This window comes from Lampetra fluviatilis, chromosome 26 (assembly GCF_964198595.1).
Source record: "Lampetra fluviatilis chromosome 26, kcLamFluv1.1, whole genome shotgun sequence".
NCBI classification, from domain to species: Eukaryota; Metazoa; Chordata; class Hyperoartia; order Petromyzontiformes; family Petromyzontidae; genus Lampetra; species Lampetra fluviatilis.
The window spans coordinates 9,731,074-9,754,125 of record NC_136300.1 but is presented as its reverse complement, the minus strand read 5'-3'; the positions used below and the strand labels follow the sequence as shown (position 1 = coordinate 9,754,125).

General features: G+C 45.4%; 2 protein-coding genes across 4 annotated transcripts in view; both read left to right on the top strand.

Annotated features, from left to right (window-relative positions):
• The window catches only part of DNAH5 (dynein axonemal heavy chain 5), a 106,523-nt gene extending 101,194 nt beyond the window's left edge, over positions 1-5,329 (top strand). For both annotated transcript variants that reach the window (XM_078868721.1, XM_078868720.1), the window contains exons 78-81: positions 449-661; positions 1,246-1,398; positions 1,809-2,043; positions 2,654-5,329. In XM_078868721.1, the coding sequence (XP_078724847.1) occupies positions 449-661; positions 1,246-1,398; positions 1,809-2,043; positions 2,654-2,808 (756 nt within the window). In that variant the 3' untranslated portion in view covers positions 2,809-5,329. The remainder of the gene's footprint in view (positions 1-448; positions 662-1,245; positions 1,399-1,808; positions 2,044-2,653) is intronic.
• Positions 5,330-7,148: 1,819 nt separating this feature from the next.
• LOC144942061 (uncharacterized) lies at positions 7,149-14,616 on the top strand. 2 transcript variants are annotated; one of them, XM_078868718.1, is made up of 5 exons: positions 7,149-7,253; positions 8,624-8,689; positions 12,464-12,515; positions 12,647-12,696; positions 12,899-14,616. In XM_078868718.1, the coding sequence occupies exons 2-5, from the start codon at positions 8,641-8,643 to the stop codon at positions 13,102-13,104; spliced, it is 357 nt and encodes a 118-aa protein (XP_078724844.1). In that variant the 5' UTR covers positions 7,149-7,253; positions 8,624-8,640; the 3' UTR covers positions 13,105-14,616. The 2 variants fall into 2 exon arrangements, with proteins under 2 accessions (XP_078724844.1, XP_078724845.1); XM_078868719.1 differs by having other exon boundaries at positions 7,180-7,216.
• Positions 14,617-23,052: the final 8,436 nt, after the last annotated feature.

The following is a 23,052-nucleotide window of genomic DNA, read 5'->3' as shown; positions in this document are numbered from 1 at the left end:
GCCAAGAGTCGCGTTACGTGTAGGGCCAGTAGCAGGGCTAGTCCAGGCTAGAACACTGGCCAATTGGCTGTTTGACTAGTTGGTAAGAGTTAGGGCTTGCATTTGGTTGGCTCGTCTGCTTGACCCCAAAACTGAACGTACTTTCTTTACATTGCAATATTTTGGCATTTCAGTTATTGCAAACGTTTATATTGGTGTTTACAGTGCAATACTCACATATCTATCGTTGTATGGGTGCTGCCAAAGATATAAAAATCAACTTTTACAATGAAAAGGTGATTTCTTGTTTTCTATGGATAACCTTTGTACATATTATTTTGCTTCCATTCTCTACACACTTTTCTGTCGGATCAGAATTGGTTCATCAAAAGCACATTTGTAATTTGTAAAACAAAGTGATGGCGAGTGACCTCCTGACCTCCGCCCTCCTGCTCCTCTCCTTGCGAAGGTGCGGGAGCAGCTGCAGAAGATGGGGGCGCTACAGCCCATGAACATCTTCCTGCGGCAGGAGGTGGAGCGCATGCAGCGCGTCATCTCCCTCGTGCGCTCCACACTAAACGATCTGCGCCTTGCCATCGAGGGAACCATCATCATGAGCGAGGGCCTCCGCGACGCGCTCGACTGCATGTACGACGCGCGCATCCCCGCACGCTGGCGCAAGGTACGCACGCAGCGGGGGTGGTGGGGGCCGCCTCGGTGTTCGAGCGCTCTGGTGTCCGTCGTCGTTGCTGCCGTTGCTGCCAGCTTTGTCGTGATCACCGGCGGCATTGTCACAGTCATTGTCATCACCAATGTTTTCGTTATTACCATGACCACCACCACCACCGTAATCATTGCAATTGCCTTTGTTGCAACTGTCAATACCACCAGCTCTTTTCATTTCAGCTGTAATTGTAACAAAGACAAAGATCTCCGTATAGCCTTAAGACTGTTGGGGCAAGTGCTGTTAGCGAGCACCTGTTAGCGAGTCATTGTAACAAGTCATCATCATCATCAACACTATTGTTCCGTCCATCAACAATGTGACGATTAGGCACAGTCATCGCGAGATGTACACTAGATGCGGTGCCAATCCAGGCAGACCGAGCTAAAATGAGTCTCTGGGTGGTGAACTTCTCCCTTCTCCTCCCTCTGGTTTGCGCGGAATCATGTCTGAATGTGGGCGAGCGACCGAGTGATGTGAGAGCTACGCGCGCCAAGTGCTGCCTGTGCCCATGTGTGTGTTGTGTGTGTGCGGGACGGCAGGCCTCCTGGGTGTCGAGCACGCTGGGCTTCTGGTTCACGGAGCTGCTGGAGCGCGATCGCCAGTTCCGCTCGTGGTGCTTCCAGGGCCGGCCCAGCTGCTTCTGGATGACGGGATTCTTCAACCCGCAGGGCTTCCTCACCGCCATGCGACAGGTGACCCCGGCGAGCAAGAGTTTTGATTCTTTTTTTTTTGGGGGGGTGGGGGGGTTTATGAGGAGCTTTAAGGAGAGTGCCGGGGACTGCTGTAATTTGCAATGCTGAGACTGTGAAAGTTGTTGAGTTAAGATTATTAGTAATATTTTGCTAAAGCATGAGGAACACATAGATTTTATTTTAATTATGTACACATTGTAAATAAAATATGTTACTTATAGACAAGTTGTTTGAGTCTTTATCTACATTTTATTGTGTTATCCAGTGGTACCGGGTGGTTGCGATCCAGGATGAGCGGTTGGGTAACTGCAGTTTTCGTGACCCTCGCGGCGCAGCATTCCATGAAGCACTTCGACAAGATACCCAGCCTGACCGTGCGCGTGTTTTGCATGCGACGCCGACTCACCCAGGAGGTGACGCGTGCGCACAAGGGCTGGGCGCTGGACAGTGTGGTGCTGCAGAACGACGTGACGCGCTGGCTTCGCGAGGACGTGACGCGCTCGCCCGACGAGGGCGTCTACGTCCACGGCCTCTTCCTTGAGGGCGCTGCCTGGGACCGGCGCAACGGCCGCTTGGCCGAGGCGCGGCCCAAGGCGCTATCTGAGCCCATGCCGGTCGTGCATATCTACGCGGCCAACAACCCCGGTGAGAGCTGCGGCTGTGCGATGAGCGGGGCGAAGCGTCGGAGGTGGGGGGCGTGCGCTCGCGTGTGGTCTGTCAACGTGCAAAATTTCCACGTGGAAATATTCTATGGGTGGACTGAAATTATTTTATAGGGGTGTGAAAACATATTTGTTCTGTTAGGTTGTCACTAACAGAGCACATAGTCGACCGAGACATAGAAAGAGGTAGTCAGTCATAGGCGGTGGGAAGGTTTTGTGCCTGGACTCGCCACGACAGATTTCTGGTAGAGGGGAGTTTCAGATTTTTGCGGCAGTAGAGAAGAATGCATGACCTCCCATTGAGCAGAGGTTGCCTGGCGACTTCCATAGACAGGCTTCATTGCCGGAGTAGAGGGTGAACGGAGGGCAGTAGAGATTAAAGGAGAGCATTAGGCAGGAGCAAGTTTTATAGGATCGTGCGGTTTTATCAGTGCAGTATTTAAATTGATCTGGGATTTGATTGGTAGCCAGCAGAGGAATCAGTGTTGGGGTGATGTGATCACATTTTTGGGTGCGGGTTAAAAGTCCTGCAATGACCTTCGCATCGATGATGGTCTCATGATCTCGATCCCCTGTTCCCTCTCACCGAGCAGCTGGGTCTAAGGACACGCAGCTCTACTCTTGCCCCATCTACAAGAAGCCGGTGCGCACCGACCTGAACTACATCGCCGACGTGGACCTCCGCACGGCGCAGCCGCCCGAACACTGGATCCTGCGCGGGGTGGCCCTGCTCTGTGACGTCAAATAACGGCCGTGCTGCCCTGAGTGGAGGGGGCAAGGTGGAGTGCGTTTGGAGGGAGGGGGCGGGGGGCCAGTCACAGTTGAGGGAGGCTCTTCCATCGCCAGCTCAAGAACGACTCGTCTATGCGTGTTGTTGTTGGCGGGAGCTCGTTGGTGCTGTGCGATGGGAGGTCGTGAGGTTTCGAGAAGGAGATTTATTTTACGGGGTTGCGCCAGCCTGCCGTAAGGCTTTTTTTAACCTTATTTATATTTCATATAACAATAAACACTGGAATAATTGTGTTGACATTATTGAAAAATGATCCAATAATAAGTGAGTGAATACACAAAGGGTGGTTGGGTATATAAATATTTATGATCACGAATTGGGGCAGCAAACGTTTTTGTATTTAACCAATAAAGCATTTCCACTGCAACAAAGGATATTGTAATTCATGATCGCAATGGTGAGGTATTTTAGACTCATGGTTACTATTATGGCCTTGCTTTTATATCATCTGGCTTTATAAAGCATTTAAATGCAGCTGCAGATCAAAAAATTTGAAACATTTAAACCTTCTAATTCATTCAATGAAAAGTCAGGTGTGCCATAATCTTGTCATCAATAAATGAATATCTGTCTCTAATTATATGCCCGGCTCTCAAAATATCCAGAACATCTGCATGAGCACGTTGAATTTGATCATTCTCAGTCTTTTTTTGATGGGCTTGTGATTACTCTTTATTCTGCGATGTTTACATCTGGCAGAGCTTGAGCCCCCCGCGCTCTTTTAATCGCAAGGGCTGAATCGCCACCACGAATGCCAGGTTTCCACAACCACTTGGAAGGGTGTCAATTCGATTCGTCAAGGAGGGCTAACGGGCTTGGGCCGGGTTTCCATGGCAACCTCTACCAGGCCAAGAGGGCACTGAGAGGGCTAACAGCACCCAGTCTTGCGAGCTCATAGTTCTAAAAAGAGAGCCACTCACTGTCACCTGGACCTACCTTCTGAGCCAGTTGCGACATCTTGACAGGGTCAATGGGATGTGATGGTCAGTGGCGGCGTCAATGGCATAGTTCACCTTGTTCACCTTTTAGGCTGTGTTTTTGCAACAAAAACTGTTTACAATAGTAAATTTTTCTTGGGATTGGTTGGCTTAACCCAAGCCTACGTTAAATGTTTTTAAGATCGCGTCTCTCTGACCACTGTTGGTATGGAGGAGAGCCCAGCGAGCCTTGTGGATCAACAAGTGTGGGGATACAGATTCCGATCCGTGCTGTTAATCCTAGAAGCTAAATAGGTCGATCCTGGGCCATCTAGCGCACTTACCAATGGCGGTGGAAACGTAGTGCAAGTTGGTCCCATGGTGAGACGGGACACTGTAAGACCCCTGTTTAATTCATAGGGCAAACATTTTTTATGAACAATCATCTCTTGTCTTGAGAGCAGGTGTTAAATTGGAGTCTTCTAAGTCACAAAAAAACTGTTGACTGTAGATTTTTATGTAAATGTAACTGTCATTATATACGTGTTTGTTGTGAATCCTCATTTGACTTTACTGTGCTGTCTATTCCAAAGACCAAATGCATAGTTATAAAATGTTTTGATTTTTTAAAATGTTTTTTCTTAATTGTTGTAAGTAAAAATATCCATGAGCCGCAAGCATGTCACTAAGGGTCTCTTGCAAATCGCTTTACAAAGAGCCACACAGACACAACTCTGTCAAACGCCCCAGTCACCCTTCGCTTAGTGGGGGGGGGGGGGGGTCGCTCATTCTCCTCTGTTGCCTTCATACTACAGAACTTTGTTTACCATGCAACATCGTTGCAACTGATGCAAATAAGTGGACGTTAGTGGAAAACAGGTTAAATATTAGTTCACGAAGATAAGGAGAATAAGGAAAGTAGGTCAAAGAGACGAGTGGCAAGTCGGGGGGTAACTCTTGCATGCACGTCCACTCATATAAACACAGCTGTCAGCGTGCCAGACTGCAAGCCGTTTCTGATTTGGCAAATTCTCCGATTTAATCGGCACCACTCAATTGGTCACCAATGAATTTGCCGCCACTAAATACGCCACACCTGATTGGCCACCACTAAATACGCCACACCTGATTGACTACCCCTAAATGGCCCACCAATTAATTGGCCGCTACTGGCTTGACCACCCCTGGTTTGGTTACCACTTCTGGTATTGTTCACCGCTAAATTGGCCACCCTTTATTTGGCCACCGCGAATTTGGTCACCCCTAATCTGGCCATAACTGGCTTGGCGACCCTGGATCCGGTGGTCACCCCTGGCTTAGCCACTCATTTGGTCACCGATTATCTTTACTCTGGGTTCACAAATGACAACACACCCCTGCCTTCAATTAGCACCCTGTGCCATGCACAAAACGCGCGTGTAGTGTACCATGATAATTGTTGTAACAGCCCTCCAAATGCTTTTCGTTTTACATCTAAGCTACTTTATGCGTGAAGTAATGTGTATTTGCAGTGACAAGTCTCTTGTGTGCAATCAGCCTGGTTATTTTTATTTCCCTGAAATTTAATAAAGTATTTAAAGAAGGATGTGACATGTCTCATTCGTAGGCACGTTTGCACTTTATCGGATTATTTTTGTGTCAAATCACCGTTGGGATATACTTATTTCATGATCCATCTGAGATTAATGAAATGCGTAGTTTAACACTCATCAGTAGGTCAGCAGTGCTTGCCCTATGCGTTAAATGGTTCCTGCCATTAGGATTGTGGAATTTCTACCGCTGAGTCAGGACTACGAACAGATGCGCACCGACCAACACTCGGAAAAGGTGGGAGACACGTCGATCTTACTTTGACATCAACCTGGATCTAGGCGTTCCTGACACCTGGTCTAAGCATGACTGCCCCCCAAAAATATTCTAAGGAGCCGAAGTAGATTGTCGAGCAACAGCCGTGGACTGTCAAAGCTCAGCTCTCAGTGACCCCGAGCCCTCACTTGACACTTAGAAGCCAACAAATGGAGCAAGTAGCGGAACAGCCAAGAGGGAGTTGTTGTGGGCCTTGTCTGTCTGGTACCTGCGACTCATTGTGTATCTGTATAAGACTGTCTGCCTACATCTATTTACATGCCGGTCCAGATGCCTTGTGCCCCCCCCCCCCCCCCCCAATGAATTGACCCAGAACATTTTTTCTCCTTTGCATATTCATTTCTGCTTAAAAGAAACCTTACTTTCAAAATATTAAGTTTTAGATAATTAAATGGAGGGTCACAAGATGTCTGGACCACCCTGTAAATGTAATTCTCCTTTTCTCTGTTTATATTTATATCTGCCTCTCCCCGTGTGTACATCTGCTGTCTCCATGCCTGTCAACAACCCCTTATCAGTGCCTACCTTATTACAGGCCAATTCAGACCTTATTGGTCACCCCCGTATCCTTAGAAATCTCAACGTTCATCCTACAAAGTCCCATCATCACATGCAAATAGAGAACAGGTGTTTTGTTACACTATTGAAACGGCTGTACGCCGTATGGACCTTCAAACTCAATTTCCCCTCTTACAAGAATACGGGGAATAAACAGTACGGGTTTGACAGCTGTGTGTCTCTGTCTCTCTATTGTTGTAGTACGGAGTTAGACTGGTGGCCTTAAGCTAAGTTGTCTTGTGGTTGTTGTTTGACTTGCATCCCACTAGGATTTTTGCACAGCGTTGGTGTACGGTGCTTTTTCTGCAATATTTTGCTGTCTTTTCTTGGACTTTCTGTTTTCACTCAGTCACATAGTCACTTTAAGATGTTTTCTTGTTCATGTTTTTTGTTTGTTGCGATTGCACCCGATTCAAGAGCCGAATGGCTCACAGGGCTAAACCAAATACATTAATTTACACTATGAGATCTCTTTTACCAGTGGCAAAATATAGTAGTAGGTTTTTACCCTTTTAAACTGGTACAAAACTGACACCTTTATTCAAGGCATCATGTTTGCAATAACCACAACACAAGTAGTCAAAAAAGCAAACAAAAAGAAGCAACTCTGATAATGATAATAATATGCACTGTCCTTGAAGTTGATTGGTCCACACCCGAGACGGCTTTCTTTAGAGCCTAGTCCCCATTGGTGTTGGACCAGATGGCACACATACTTCAAGGACAGTGCATATTATTATCATTATCAGAGTTGCTTCTTTTTGTTTGCTTTTTTGACTACTTGTGTTGTGGTTATTGCAAACATGATGCCTTCAATAAAGGTGTCAGTTTTGTACCAGTTTAAAAGGGTAAAAACCTACTACTACAAATAAATGAAACTGAATCTATCCGGCATCCCAAATCGATCCAGCCGGGAATCGATCACCGCACGCAAATGGATTATGTTGAGGGGCGGGAGAATCGAATCGCGTGACGTCACACCCAACCACAATCCCTTGCGCGGCAAGTCGAGTTGACGAGCCCAGGCAAGGCCCCAAAGCAACGCTCGCGGTGCTGACAGCGGTAACTTTGTAATTTGAGATTTTTTATTGCGATTAAATGTATTAGCGATTACATCCCGTACGAGTTAATTGTGACTTTATTTCATTGCTATTGTCCGCAGTTGCGCAGAACTATGTAAATGTATATCATAACATTAAGGCCTGGTCGCTTTGAGAGCATTGGCCAGGCTTATTATCATGAATAATTTGATCCTGTCAATAAGTAGGCCGTTCATTGTATAACGTTAACAATCTCATTGTATTATCAATTCCATACTTAAAGTTTAAATATTGCGAGTGCAAATGTTGGGGTCGGTACACTCAATCATCTTCAAATGGCCGATAAAATTGCTACCATATTAAATTTCGATTTAAAGCTTTCGTGACTGCAGGGATTCATCTTCTTGGTTCTTTCGGTAAAGTCACGTAGAAGGGAAATAAAATAATAAAAATAAAACATAATAAAATACAATTCTCACGACGTTTCGGCCACAACGCAAGCAGCCGTCCTCAGGTGAAGAACAGGTCTGTCTTTCCGACAGACCTTATGTTTTATTTTTATTATTTTATTATTTCCCTTCTACGTGACTTTACCGAAAGAACCAAGAAGATGCTACCATATTGTGAGAAGTTAGCAGCGGTCGTCCTACGGAGAGACTTTGCTATTCGCTTTACTACAAGTGCGGAATATCCCCAATAGAGATGAGCAAAGCCTCAAGAGTTTGTCGGATAGATTTAACCGGACAAACCGTTCTACAAACTCAATTTAAACGGGCGTAAATCGTCAATATGTTGATGTGCGGATCTCCCTTACACTTGTGTGCTTAACTCATTTTCAGAGGAGAGCCACTTGCGCCAATAAGACATCAAGTTTTTCGTTTTTTTTTGGTAAAGTCACGTAGGTAAAAATAAAAATAAATAATATAAAGAATAATATAACGAAATAAAAACCTTTTACTTCTATTATTATTTCTATTACTTATTTTTACCTAAAAAAAAACCTAAGAATATGAATCCTTGCAGTCACGAAAGCTTCAAATCTAGAATTAAGACATCAAGTGTTAGGGGCCGCCACACATTGAAAACCATTGACAGCACGATGATGGGTGGGGGTGTTTCCACGTGTTGTGTATTGTCAGGGGTCGCACTAAAGGCCACCAGGGGCCGCTAGTGGCCCGTTGGCGATGAAATGAAGAACACTGCCTGCCTTTGAGTGTTTTTGAAACCTCGAGTCGTCTAATTGAAAATCAATGTGTAATGGAAAGAAGTGACTGCGCATTAAAATCAATCGCGTAACATTTGTAAAACATTTGTAAAATGTTACATGCACAACGCGCAGATATTGTCAATGTACTCATTGCTCGCTTGTCTCGAATCAATTTTGTGTTCTAGGTCTATAACTGAGCATAATGGATCGGCGCAGCAAGAAGTCAAGTGGGGATGCTTCCCGACGAACAGGTGCGCAGGTCACACCTGTCAAACATACGGCCAAAGGAATGTGGAATTAACACATTTAGTGAAGCCATATTACATAGTAACAAAAATATCCGATTTGGTATAGAATCGCAGGTTAATTCAAAATAATGTCTCCAAAGCATGGACTTTGTAGCATATAGGAATGTGGAATTTCCACTACTTTTAACAGACTGCAACAATTGCTCATTTGAGCATGGAGACACTGTAGTAATAGGGTTTTACCTTTTCATCTGGTACAAAACTGACACCTTTATACAAGGGGTCATATTCTCAGGTTTTTTCGGTAAAGTCACGTAGGTAAAAACATTAAAATTAATGAAAGTAAAATAAAACAAAACAAAATAAAATTCACGACGTTTCGGAGGCAACACAAGTCTCCGTCATCAGGTGGGACCGTCACAGCCGAATTAGCTGCATCAAGTGAAGCAATGATTCAAGATGTAATCCCTTATAAGCAAGTTGAAGGTAGGTGGAGAGGGGGGGGGGAGAGCTTATCAGGCTGTGGTAGCCAATGAATGGAAACGTATCGGGAGGGAGGAGGAGCGGTGATCAAAGACTGCACGCAGTGCTCAACACAATGAATGGAGACGTGTCGGGACGGAGGGCGAGCGGCGATCAAAGACTGCACGCAGTGCTCAACACAATGAATGGAGACGCGCCGGGACGGAGGGCGAGCGGTGATCAAAGACATCACGTAGTGCTCAACACAATGAATGGAAACGTGGCGAGCGGTGATCAAAGAACAATGAAGAGATTACTGTTAAACACTGTGGATGTTAACACTCGGTGAAGTAAATTAAAATAGTGCCTGTCAGATAAGATGGTCCAAAAAGTGTAATTAAGTCTTTTTTGCGTGGTTAATAACATCTTTCCAGTGATTACTGAGTTTGTACCCATCATCACGGTTGAAATTATGTCTGTGTTTGTATATTTGTATGGCTTCGTGTACAAACCTTTGATGGTAGCCCGGAGGTTTGCAGAGAACCTTGGTCTCGGAAAAGACAATTTCATGAGAGCCCGCCGAGTTGTAGCAATGATCGGCAACGGCCGAAGAATCAGTTCTGCCGTGTTTCAGATCTGACTTGTGCTCGCGGACACGATCAGCAACATGACGTTTTGTTTCTCCAATGTAGCAATCACCACAAATGCAACTCAATTTGTAGACTCCAGGATACTGTAAGTCAGGAACGACATCCTTCACAGATGGAATCAGATCACGGATTTTATGCACTGTACTGAATCGGACTTGGATCTTATGTTTGTTTAGAATTTTGGAGATCTTTTTGGTCACGCCTGCTATGTATGGTAACGTGATAGTTTTGGTCAGAGTTTCATGTGGTTGTTTCTGTGTGGTGGGAGAGACAGCTTGGCGGATAGTGCGGTCAGAGTATCCGTTCATCCTGAGGGCCCGATGTACATGTCTTAATTCATCAGTCAGGTGGTGTTGGTCAGAAATGCCATGGGCTCTGGTATAGCGTTTTGATGAGAGAATTCTTTTGAGATGGGTGGTGGTGGGAATCCGGTTTCAAGTAGGAATTTGTGTGGGTGGCTTTCCTGTAGACAGAATGTCCCAAGGATCCGTCAAGCCTCCTCTTAAACGGATCCTTGGGACATTCTGTCTACAGGAAAGCCACCCACACAAATTCCTACTTGAAACCGGATTCCCACCACCACCCATCTCAAAAGAATTCTCTCATCAAAACGCTATACCACAGAGCCCATGGCATTTCTGACCAACACCACCTGACTGATGAATTAAGACATGTACATCGGGCCCTCAGGATGAACGGATACTCTGACCGCACTATCCGCCAAGCTGTCTCTCCCACCACACAGAAACAACCACATGAAACTCTGACCAAAACTATCACGTTACCATACATAGCAGGCGTGACCAAAAAGATCTCCAAAATTCTAAACAAACATAAGATCCAAGTCCGATTCAGTACAGTGCATAAAATCCGTGATCTGATTCCATCTGTGAAGGATGTCGTTCCTGACTTACAGTATCCTGGAGTCTACAAATTGAGTTGCATTTGTGGTGATTGCTACATTGGAGAAACAAAACGTCATGTTGCTGATCGTGTCCGCGAGCACAAGTCAGATCTGAAACACGGCAGAACTGATTCTTCGGCCGTTGCCGATCATTGCTACAACTCGGCGGGCTCTCATGAAATTGTCTTTTCCGAGACCAAGGTTCTCTGCAAACCTCCGGGCTACCATCAAAGGTTTGTACACGAAGCCATACAAATATACAAACACAGACATAATTTCAACCGTGATGATGGGTACAAACTCAGTAATCACTGGAAAGATGTTATTAACCACGCAAAAAAGACTTAATTACACTTTTTGGACCATCTTATCTGACAGGCACTATTTTAATTTACTTCACCGAGTGTTAACATCCACAGTGTTTAACAGTAATCTCTTCATTGTTCTTTGATCACCGCTCGCCACGTTTCCATTCATTGTGTTGAGCACTACGTGATGTCTTTGATCACCGCTCGCCCTCCGTCCCGGCGCGTCTCCATTCATTGTGTTGAGCACTGCGTGCAGTCTTTGATCGCCGCTCGCCCTCCGTCCCGACACGTCTCCATTCATTGTGTTGAGCACTGCGTGCAGTCTTTGATCACCGCTCCTCCTCCCTCCCGATACGTTTCCATTCATTGGCTACCACAGCCTGATAAGCTCTCCCCCCCCCCTCTCCACCTACCTTCAACTTGCTTATAAGGGATTACATCTTGAATCATTGCTTCACTTGATGCAGCTAATTCGGCTGTGACGGTCCCACCTGATGACGGAGACTTGTGTTGCCTCCGAAACGTCGTGAATTTTATTTTGTTTTGTTTTATTTTACTTTCATTAATTTTGATGTTTTTACCTACGTGACTTTACCGAAAAAACCTGAGAATATGAATCATTGCAGTCACGAAAGCTTCAAATCTAGAAACAAGGGGTCATGTTTGCAATAACCACAACAAGCAGTCAAAATGCAAACAAAAAGAAACAACTCTGATAATAATGATATGCACTGTCCTTGAAGTTGATTGGTCCACACCCGAGACAGCTTTTCTTAGAGCCTAGTCTCCATTGGTGTTGGACCAGATGACGCCAAAAGGCGTACAACTCAAAAACAGCGCACTATCAATACTCTGATAGCGCACTATCAATACTCTGATAGTGAATTGTTTTTTGAGTTGTACGCCTTTTGGCGTGGTCTGGTCCAACACCAATGGAGACTAGGCTCTAAGAAAAGCTGTCTTGGGTGTGGACCAATCAACTTCAAGGACAGTGCATATCATTATTTTGTTTCTTTTTGTTTGCATTTTGACTACTTGTGTTGTGGTTATTGCAAACATGACCCCTTGTATAAAGGTGTCAGTTTTTGTACCAGATGAAAGGGTAAAAACCTATAACTATATTTTGCTGCTGGTAAAGGAGATCTCATAGTGTAACATGGAGACACTGTTTTAAAATGCAATTTAAGCGTAGTTTCAGTATGTATTCACAGCCCTTGTCAATCCACTGCTGGATGAAGGCCTCCTCATGCTGTGGGAGTTTGACCGTCCTTTACCATGCTGGTCAGTGCAGGTTGGTGAAAGAGTGGGGGCTGTGACCAGTTCAGATATTACTCGGTGGTCATGTGGTTCTTAGCATGCAATACTCCCAACCACTCCTGTTTCCTCGTGAAGATGATGTCTTTACTTGCATACTCATGTTCTATCCACGTTTTCGCGAAATGTGTTTTTACAGATAAAACAAGCCCCGTGGAATGTAATGACAGTGCCACTGCAGAAGTAAATGGGTAAGAACGACGTTGCTCCCCTGTTCTTCAGATTCATGACAGTGCATATATGCATGTCAGATATATTTAAATGCAAGCTGAACATTTGTACCCATGTCAAAATTCACATTTATTGTTTGTTCGTTTCTTAGGATTGCCACTGCAGAGGATCAAGTTAAGCCAAAGAGTGACGTTGTTCAAGGTGTGTAGCTTGCATCCTTCAGTATTTGTATAAGAACAGCTCTTGTTTTAGCCTAGGTCACCCTGTGTGGTTTTCATGCTGCTTGTCTGTACTCTTAATATGTTACATGCTATTTTACTTATTTGTGCCTGTTCCTGTTTTAGACCCAGATATTCCTTAAAAAAATATTTGATATGAAAAATATGATGGTGGTGATATCCAGGAAAGCGCACAGCATACACGGCGGGGCTGGTGCTGGTGCGCAGACCGCCGGCCATGAAGTGCATCGCAGTACGGCCGGGGCTGGCGCCCCCCGCCTCTGACAGCAGTGGCAGCGAGTCGGACTCCAGCTCGGACAGCGATGAGGAGCTTGGCTGCACGGGGTGGATGCTGCCCACGTCCGTTACCAACGCACCATCCACCGGATAACTGGGCACTCCTGCTCCGGACACTGCGTCTCTCCCCTGTGCTTCGTCTCTTGAGAGATTTCGCTAACTGACGCAAGTTTTTGTTGTGCTGTAGGCTCGGCTGAAGGATTTGCGCAAAAATTTACCCCAGTCACATGCACAGTTAACTCTCGATTGTCCATGGGTTATCGACTAATTGTGCTCATTCGTGCTTTTTACATGCATGCTGGTTTGATTATGAGTAGATCCTTGTCGAGGGTCAGTTACTCGGTGCCCAAATGACCGCAAAAATGTCCCCAAGTAAACATTTAAGATACAGTAAAAGCAGATGACACGTTGAATGTCTTCATCCCCAGTCTACATATGTAAACAATGTTTTCATTTCCTATTTTTTGCAATATCTGTGCATACTTTCCCTCCATTACTCCAGATAATTGAGTTGACTGCAGTGGCACTAACATGTGAAAATGAGTTCATGCTTTTATTGTGTTATTTGTAATCTACATACAAACATTTGACATTTCTTTTTGGTAATGCTTGTTATGTTTAATTTCATTTATGAATTTCTATTTTATGTAGTTCAATATACAAATGTTTCACTACATGCTGTTTATTACACAGCCATGTAATAATTTTGAAGTGATGATATTTGTACTTGAACATAGGATTGTAGTATTTAAATTGTTTGTAAGCATGCTGCAGTCATGTATACGTAGGTCTGCTGTAATTCTTTGTCTTTTTCTGCTATTTGAGGAGTTAAATACTTTCTTTACATTAAGATCACCTCTACCACACCTTATGATGTGTATTATATTTAAATTAAAACTAAAATAAGTCGTGTTTTTCATGAGCCTTCATGGTTTTTGAAGATGCTTGGGTAGTGTTTAGTGATGCAAATTGTAAAAGCTCAGCCTCTTATTATGTTTTTGATGTCCTGTTGCCAACTCAGCTTACCGGCCTTGTATTTCCAATTCCATGTTCCATGGCCAAACAAAAGCTAACTGGGGGGGGGGGGGTTCCTTGTGAGTACAAGCCAACAAGCCATGGTTCTATAAAGGATGTGGCTCACAAAGCAAAACGTGGAAGTTGGCTTTAAACCAAATGTCTTAATGGGGGCACATTTTTCAACACGACAATTTCGACAACTGGAACTTAATTCGCACCCGAATATCACCCCTTCTGTAGATTTGTCCTTGGGTTGGTTGGATTGACATTTGAGCCATGGAAATAACTCCATCCTGATCTGTGCCGACTTGGGATTGAGGGCATTTCAGATTTACAATGTGCTCCAACTTTGATGAATATATTCCCAGCCACTCTATGCGCTCATTCCAAAGTTGAGGCAGGATGTGAGTGAGGTGTTGGAGGCATGGAATGAAGAGGGTGCCTGATTCAATGCTGGCTTTGTACTCGGGTTATATCACGTAATCATGTTATATCACGTAATCATGTTATGTACAGTGCTTGGTCAACTGTTGTCGGTGAAGGGACAGCCAGGACCGGTTCAAATAAAAGCTGCCGATGTTAACCGTGACCACAAAGTCGAGTTCAAGTCATTTGGTTGAAAGCGGTACACAGTTTCACAGTTACCAATCCCCTATCTCCGTTAAAATACAAATATCGTCGATTCGCGACACAACTTTAATGCATAACTCAAAATAATTCGCATAGTTGTGGAGAATATAAAATAGATACGCAGACGATACGTCTCCCTCGTATCGATTACACATTAAGATTGTGTTCATTTGTTAGACAGCTGATCCCGTTGAACCAGTTTCCCGGCTACAGTATTTTACAATGGAGATCCGTGGTGCGTGAGCACAGTAACAACAAGACAAAAGACATCGATATTGCAGATGAGTATAGGATCCTTAAGTAATATTGCACACCATTTACACCATCCGCGGTCTACCAGGTGAGGTAGTTTGCACCTCGTCACCACGGCGCCCCATGATTAAGCGGGCACCGCAGATAACTGGGTTCTAATGCAGGCAGCTACGCTCGTGGTGGGTCACGCAGATTTGTGAAACGACCAAACCCACTGGGCTGTGAGGGGGCCAGAGGAAGGCAGCACAGAAAATTGGTGTGCTCGTTAATCGGTCTGCGTGTCGTGGAGTTTCTTTTGCTCCAACACGAGACCAAACGCTCAATTGAAAAGGATCGCCATGTCTGGCATTGCAGGGCCCTCCAGAAAAATGTTGCAATATCGCATTGCCAACGTGCCCGATCTCGTCAGACGTGTGATTTGATAGGTAAGCGCTTTATGTAATAGTAGCTATCGGGCGCGGGTAGTAAACAAAAGTGTAGTACGTTTGTATGCTCCTGCGTCTGTGCTGCTCCTTTACTGACCTGCATGGTAAAGTATGGAGGTCTTAATCCAGCAGTGGATTGACGAAAGGCCTGTACACGTGTAGTGTCCTCTTTCCTCCCGTCGTGTGTGTGCGTGTTGTGTGCGGTGCACACACTCAGTCGGAGATGAGGTAGTTGCAGGAGGCACCGCCTCTTTCTTTATTACCTTGTTCATACCAACTCCGGCCTCCTCTCTCCCGACCATCCTGCCGTACAGCCCGGCCTAGACACAACCCTGAACACTTTGCACCGACGGCGTCGACCGAGACGGCCAACTACTGTCCAGCCGCGCAATGATCTGGCGAAGGCGGCAGCGACAAAGGCGAGGACAGCGACGATGAGACGAGTCCACTTCCAGAGTCGGCAGCCCAGAGCTCCCGCTCTCCGCTGCTTTTATTCTACTCGGCGCAGCCTGGCTCTGCCCTGGCCGCACCTCTCTTCTCGAACCCATCAGAGGGTTCCAGGGGCCTCCCCACCAGGTCTACCGTGACCCTTGCTCCAGTTCCTCTGCCCTGCCGGCATACCCGTGTATATGCTGTCCACCGCATTTGCTGCTGCTGGACAGCAGTCGGCGCTGTGTCACTACACACGTATTAACCATTTGACCCAATGGTTGAGTCCAGCGATTGGTGCAGGGGGAATTAATCCATGATAGTTGATGGGCGCACATGTACTGGTGTTATCCAATTCCAGTGCAGTATAGCGGTCGACCTGGATCGCTGTTTAACCCTGGTTAAATTGTCTCGACGTGGGTTGTAAGAGAAACCGCTCCAGTGTTTGAATGTAATCACACAAATGCTGCAGTGTAATGAACATGTTAATCTGGGCATTTTCTCCCACTCAGTTGCCATTTTTGGAGAAAGATCACCGCCTTTCGAATGGATACCAGCAACGCTGCTACTTGAATGTTGCACAAGCATTGAAGGGTTCTCCACACACTATTACTTTTCAAAAGTTAAACCGCATTACTGCCATACCAGTCAATTGGATAAAATATTTGTTTTATTTCAAACATTTAAAAAATGTATCAACGCGTGCCACAGATGAGAGTGGTATAAAATGACTTTGTCTGGTATTACATGTCAGAGCTGTAAAACCTAAGGCGCCAATTCCTTATACTTTACTTTTTTTAGCACCAGGTTTTTAACCCTGTGCCCTGCTGAGGGAAAAGCCATTAAAAGGCAAATTTAACACGAGAGCCAAAAACCAATATGTTCTGAACTTTTTCGCAATTGTTAAATTATAAACTCTGATCCTAACACTGGTGAGACAATGCCAAAATGTGTAGCCCAATCAGTTTCAAAGATTGGTATCCCTTAGAGCATGTTTGTTTGCATATTTTGCCACAAGTATGTGTGGTGAATGCAGATTTCATGGCTTCTATTTGGTGTTTGAATGCCTTAACTTGTTTCTTGCCAGAAAGGCTAAAGCCTATAATTTGTTTTATTTTTTATACTGGCAAAAGGTTCCAAGATACAAAAGGCTGTTTTGGACAAATGCTTCAGTGTGCTTGGCAAGCCACATGTCCTAACCACACAAATTTACAAAGTGAACATTGGAAATGCACAACCAACACAAAAGCCTTACAACTGTTGGCCAAAACGCCTAACCTCCTTCACCAATGCCATATATAAAAATTGCCAAGCCACCGGAGCACGTCTAACATGGCAGAGGTCTTCGTGCAGTGGTCGCTCCCCAGTTGAAACAGCTTCATGCAGACATGAGCCTCCTGGTTGGACTTCACGCTCTGTAGGCTCGGCAGAGCAAATACTACAGCGATGATCAACCCATTTCTCCCTATATTCGAGAACACACGATCACATGTGTAGTGACACAGCGCCGACTGCTGTCCAGCGGCGGCAACTGCAGTGGACAGTTAGCGCACACGCCGTCGACCCATTTACACGGTGTGTGTGCCGGCAGGGCGGAGGAACTGGTGCACGGGTCATGGAAGACCTCATCGGAAGGCCCCTGGAATCTTCTAGTGGGTTCGAGAAGGGAGGTGCGGCCAGGGCGGAGCCAGGCCGCGCGGAGTAGAATAATAGCAGCGAAGATCAAGAGCTCAAGGGCTGCCAGTTCTGGGAGTGGACTCTTCTTGTCGTCGCTGTCGTCTTCACCGCCTTCGTCGCTGCCGCCTTCGCCCGATCATTGCGTGGCCGGACAGTAGTTGGCCGTCCCGGTTGGTGCAGCGCAGTCAGGGTTGTGTCTCGGCCAGGCGATCCTGTGAGTGTGAACGGCCGGAGTGGTGTAACGGAATAAAAGAGAAGGTGCCTCCTGCAACTACCTCGTCTCCGACTGTGCTACACACACACCGACAGACCACTACACATGTACTACAGCCATGAACAGTAAAAGTTAACTTTTCAAAGCAAACGTGTGCGGTAGTGCCATTCTAGAAATTGACTACGTGGCGTGGCCAGAAGATGGCAGCGGTGCCACTCTGCGTGATGTGTACTCCAGATTTTTTTTTCAAAAATGCCCAATGCCGCTTTAAAAAGCGGAAGCATTCCTAGATACAAAAAAGTGTTTTGTTATTTACAACCCTCTGGCAATCCCCTTCACCCGCTGTAACATGAATCGCTCGCGATTGCGGGTTTAGTTGGGAGTTGGCCCAGGACCAGGTTAAGTTAACACTCGCCGCTGTTTGTAGCCGTGGCCGGGATTGGAACTTGAGCCACCAGGATCGTAGCGCAGGTCACCAACTCCGGCACAAATTAGCCGTTATAATTTGCTTCACTCTTCGTTAATAGCCCCGGTCTCAAACTAGCTTGTGGCATAAATTTCACACGCATATGGCAGAGGCAAGTAAATCCACTGATCCACCTGATAAAATGTGCAAAAATGTTATAAATAACAATTAGACAATCCTTAACGTACGAACCGTTCGTAAGTCGAACTGTTCGTAAGTCGGGAACAATTCGCTTTAAATGTCCATACGATCGGTGTACGCTTCAAAAAGGGAAACCTTGTTAAACTCCTAAGTAATATTGTACATTTGCATGTAAATCATGCGATTACTATATCGTAAATATAAAAATTAAGCAACTCAAAAGAGAAAAGCGTTTTATTTTCGCTTGCCTCGAGTCCTGATGCTGCCTTGTTCGTCGGAAGGGGAGTAATGATTCCCCACACCAACGATTCCCCCCGTATAGCCATAAGGCTTGAGGCCAAGTGCTGTTAAGCGAGCAACTATGAAGGCCGGCACAGCATACGAGGTCGGTGGCCAGGACCATGCCCGCCCGGCCGCCTTTGGCGACACACCAGGTACTGTACTCATTTGAGGCCGAGTCGACCTATGGGAGGCCCAGGACCCATTCAGATAATCAATGGTGTTTGTCGTGAGTGGAAATCGAACTCGTTCTTAAGGAGCGGATGTTTGCAAGTCGGGAGTTCATAAGTCGGGGACTGCATTACGTGCTTAGGAATTCATAGCTCACCTGCACCAGGTAAACGCCAGGACACACGTATAGAGGTGTAAATGTCGTGCCCTTGTATTCTCCACCGCGTGAAACCTGTGGGGGAAAGGGAGCAGCTGGGGCTTTAGCACACAAACACTGCGGTCTGCACAAAGACAACGCACGATCAACCCAACAACGTTGACGCGACATGTACACCTCTGCATCAGTCACAATTCCATTACTTTCTTGCGCAAGGCAGTAAATACGTTCGGAAGCCAAATGCCAATACGGATGTCTGCCAGCCGCGACGAGAGTGCTTCAGGAATGAAGAGTATGTGGTAGTTTTACTGGTAGGAACCAACTGGTTCCCCCAGCCCACAGGGGATTATTGTGTCCGTCCGTCCGTCGTGCAGGGAGAGGCTGGATGGGGAGGGAGGGGCTGGGTGGGGAGGGTGGGGAGGGGCTGGGTGGGGAGGGGAGGGGCTGCTGGGTGGGGAGGGGCTGGGTGGGAAGGGTGGGGAGAGGCTGGGTGGGGAGGGGAGGGGAGGGTGGGGAGGGGCTGGGTGGGGCTGGGTGGGGAGGGGCTGGTCACCCCGTGGTGCCCTTATAAAACTCAACGTCGGCTTGTGCCCGCCCTCACAGTCAGGCATATTTGCGGAATACACCACGCCGCCGTTGACCCTGGCCATTGATCGAGCAACCCAACGTTTCTACCAGCTCCCTCCGCAGGAATGTGTTGCCTTTCCTCCGTTGAAGGAACCCAGGACAAAAGCGGGTTACACACACGCACCACACACACGCACCACACACACGCACCATACTACCGAGATAAATGTTTGTCACACGCCAGTTACTAGAATGAAATCTCAGATGTTGAATTGAGCCAATTGGAAATTACCTCTCAATTTTAATGTTTGTTTTGTGACGTGATTTCGGACAAAGTTGAGCCCAATCAACCTGCAACACTTTTTAAACGCATTACGGTACTCGCATATTTAGTTACAATACACTCGCATAATTACATGCACATTCTACAAGTCAAGATAACTGCGTAATTAAGGGTTGAAAATCTGAAATCCCCCTTATACCGCTCCGCAAAGCTCATCGGAAAACTTATAATAAGTAGTCAGTTAAATGCGAACCAGGTCAAAATTTCGAAACGCACGATGCCCTTTGGCACGACAAATAAATGTAAAACCTAATTAGCGCCTGGCGCTAATTATTACATATTCGCTCCAATTTACAATATCCAGGCGCGGGGCGCGTGCTCCGTTTCTAAATCATACAGTCGGTAGGTATTTCCTTTGGGAGGATGGTGTGTGTGTGTGGGGCGAGAGAGAGAGGGGGGGGGAGGCTGGTGATAAGAGTTATACACCGTCGATTCTCAACGGGCTTCCCACGAACGAGTGTTTGTATATTGGCCAAGGACTCCCGCAGAGCAAACGCAACCCTCTCTGCGTTGAACATTATAACCAAAAACCTGTGCTCGCCGCCAGTGAGAGCGCCGATTCAATCGTCGACATTTGATCGAGCACCGCCGTTCATCTCAACTTTGCAAATCTCTTTTTTTTTTGAGAAACGGCGGTGTCATAGTAATGGAGAGCATCTTGATGCATTAAGCAAGACCGAGATGCATTACGCACACCCCTTTAGAATTTTTATGAACGTCGTTTTTCTTTGTGGGGATATGAGCTACCCCGGAGGCCAACATATATCATTTATGAAAAATAAGAATAGGTTTTACCCTTTCTGGAAATACAACAGGTGTTAGGATGTTCAAACATCAAATAGATAGAAATATAAGAATAATCTGTTTTGAGACCTCCTTTGCCAGTACCAAAATATGAGAATAGGTTTCCCCTGTTTTCTGGCAACAAAACAATAATCTCAACAAAACAAACAATAAACAATACTTCTCAATAATCTGTTTCAAAGACAATGCATATATTATCAAAGCATGTTTGTTTGTTGCATGTTCAACGCAAGTATGTGTGGTTAATGCAGATTTGATTCCTTACAAAAGGTTTCTATTTGGTGTTTGAACATCATAACACCAATTGTATTGCCAGAAAGGGTAAAACCTATTCTTATTTTTCATACTTTGATATTGGAAAAAGGGTCTTATGATATATATCACGATGTACAAACTCAATTCAGGCAGTTTTTTTTCTTTACAGATGCTCTACGTAAGAGTTTATTTTGGGTTACATCGCGTAAATATAAATGTGTCGTTAAACCCGCCACCAACCGACACAGCCAATCAGTAAGGTGTGTCACGTAAAAAACATGGCAATTCGTGTCTAGTACAGCACACCAGTGTGTTGGAGATTAAATCTGCAACATTTACAATCTGAGTACGACGTTTCGCCAGTGATTACAATTAGCATCATCAGGTGATAGACAGATTTGTGGATAAATCCTCCTGTTTCGTTCTTAAATAGAGGGATAGATGTGATGTCGTCACTTGTGAGCCTCTCACGTGAGGATGATACTTTTCTTCAATCCAGAAAATTGGAGAAACTCCGAATCAATATGGATGAAGCTGATGTCTTTGCTGGCGTTCCTCAAAAGATGCATAGATTCAAAAGTAATACCACACGCAGTTAAAGTAACTCATCACATGAAGTTATTTATGGATATTCTCGCGAAAGCCTACGTGTTAAAGATTATTTACACCAACAATTGTTTTGATTTACATTTTAAAACATACATATTCCCAATTTTTTAACGTCGTTCTCTCTGAATATCTGCTCCTGAGGGATTACGCCATTCATGTGAATTAATTTGCACGTATGCGGCAGACAGGTCAGATTGGAAATTTAGATGCACTCAAAACCCTCCCGCGAAGAACGGCCATTGCTGGAAAAGTAACCGATTATATATTTGTTTGTAAGGCAGTATTATTGAGCAATGTGTTGACTTTGTTTTGTTGTGCACCGCTGGCAAAGCAGCATCACCAAATGATTTGCAAACAAATATATCCATCCTGTATCTCGACCTCCCCTCTGTGAGTTCTGTGCACCCTAAGACTGTTGGGAAATTTCAGAATGACGATGGCTAAATCTCTTTGCTGTACTCCAAACATTTTACTTTTTTAAATAATGGGGCTGGCGTGTCCCAAATAGTTATGCAGATGTTTGCATGCTCTGTCATCTTCAAATGGCTCCGACAATTCCCCAATGTCAACAACATTCTCAGCAGGTCACCCGTGCAATTGTCTCAGCTTCCGAAGATTGAAAGGCTTTGTCTCCAGCTCCCCAGGGTTGCAAAGGCTACGGATGCCAACATCACCAACCTGCCGCCGTGTTGGTCTTATCTCAACTCATGGCCACTAGCCACAGCATTGCGATTGTGAACATGCAACTATCGCTATGGCCTTCACAGTAAACCACTGTCGTCTGTGCTTCTTTAACGGAGGAAGAGCAAAACTACAACAACTCTCTCCCCAAAGCCATCTTGGAGCTCGCAGACCTCCAACATTGGCAATGAGATTATGAAAGCACTGCTGCCATACGCAATGATATAATTAGAAGGGCAATTTAAGTCGGCAGGAGGCAGTGCTAACCAGTGTTCGATTGGTCGCTGGAGACGGATGGCAGCAAATCTGGTGCCTGCACGGAGAGGAAATCGCAGGCCAATTTTACCCGGATAAACTTCCCGTTTTCCTTTAAAAAAAATAACGAAGCATTTGTCTAATGAATAATTTAAATAATTTCACGAATGTTGCTATCGGTCTCACCTCGTTAAACGAACGACCCACTTGGGTCTCCCGTAAAAGAGTGCAGCACTTTGTGTTGGAAAACCCATGGAAATGAATATCAGAGCTATCCGAGATCCCTTTGAGTGACCTGTCTTCTACACAGTAAGAGGTAGCACTTTCCACCATTGGGAGTAAAAAAAACTCAACACGTCTGTCAATAACACTGTGGTCTTAAAAGGGAAAAAGAGATATAGCTGACGTTTTGGACAATGGTACTACTTCATAGCACACAAGAGATGGCCCATTTCCCAAAAACGTTGTTCTTGACAAATATGTTGAGTGTTTTATTTTGCTTTTGCGCCACTGCCAACGCAGTATCACGAAATAATGTGTTTACTGGGATTAAAGTATGCCGCATGACAAATCGATGTTTAATCCTTGCAGCTGAAATTTAGCCAAATTACGTGCAGAACGAAATTCAATGGATTTGTGTGTGTGTGTGCAGCAATGGGATACCAGGCTA

Coding starts and splice junctions, on each gene's coding strand:
- LOC144942061 (XM_078868718.1), top strand. CDS start 8,641: ATGGATCGGCGCAGCAAGAAGTCAAGTGGGGATGCTTCCCGACGAACA. Junction 8,690..12,463: donor GGATGCTTCCCGACGAACAG/GTGCGCAGGTCA, acceptor GTGTTTTTACAG/ATAAAACAAGCCCCGTGGAA. Junction 12,697..12,898: donor AAAGAGTGACGTTGTTCAAG/GTGTGTAGCTTG, acceptor GGTGATATCCAG/GAAAGCGCACAGCATACACG.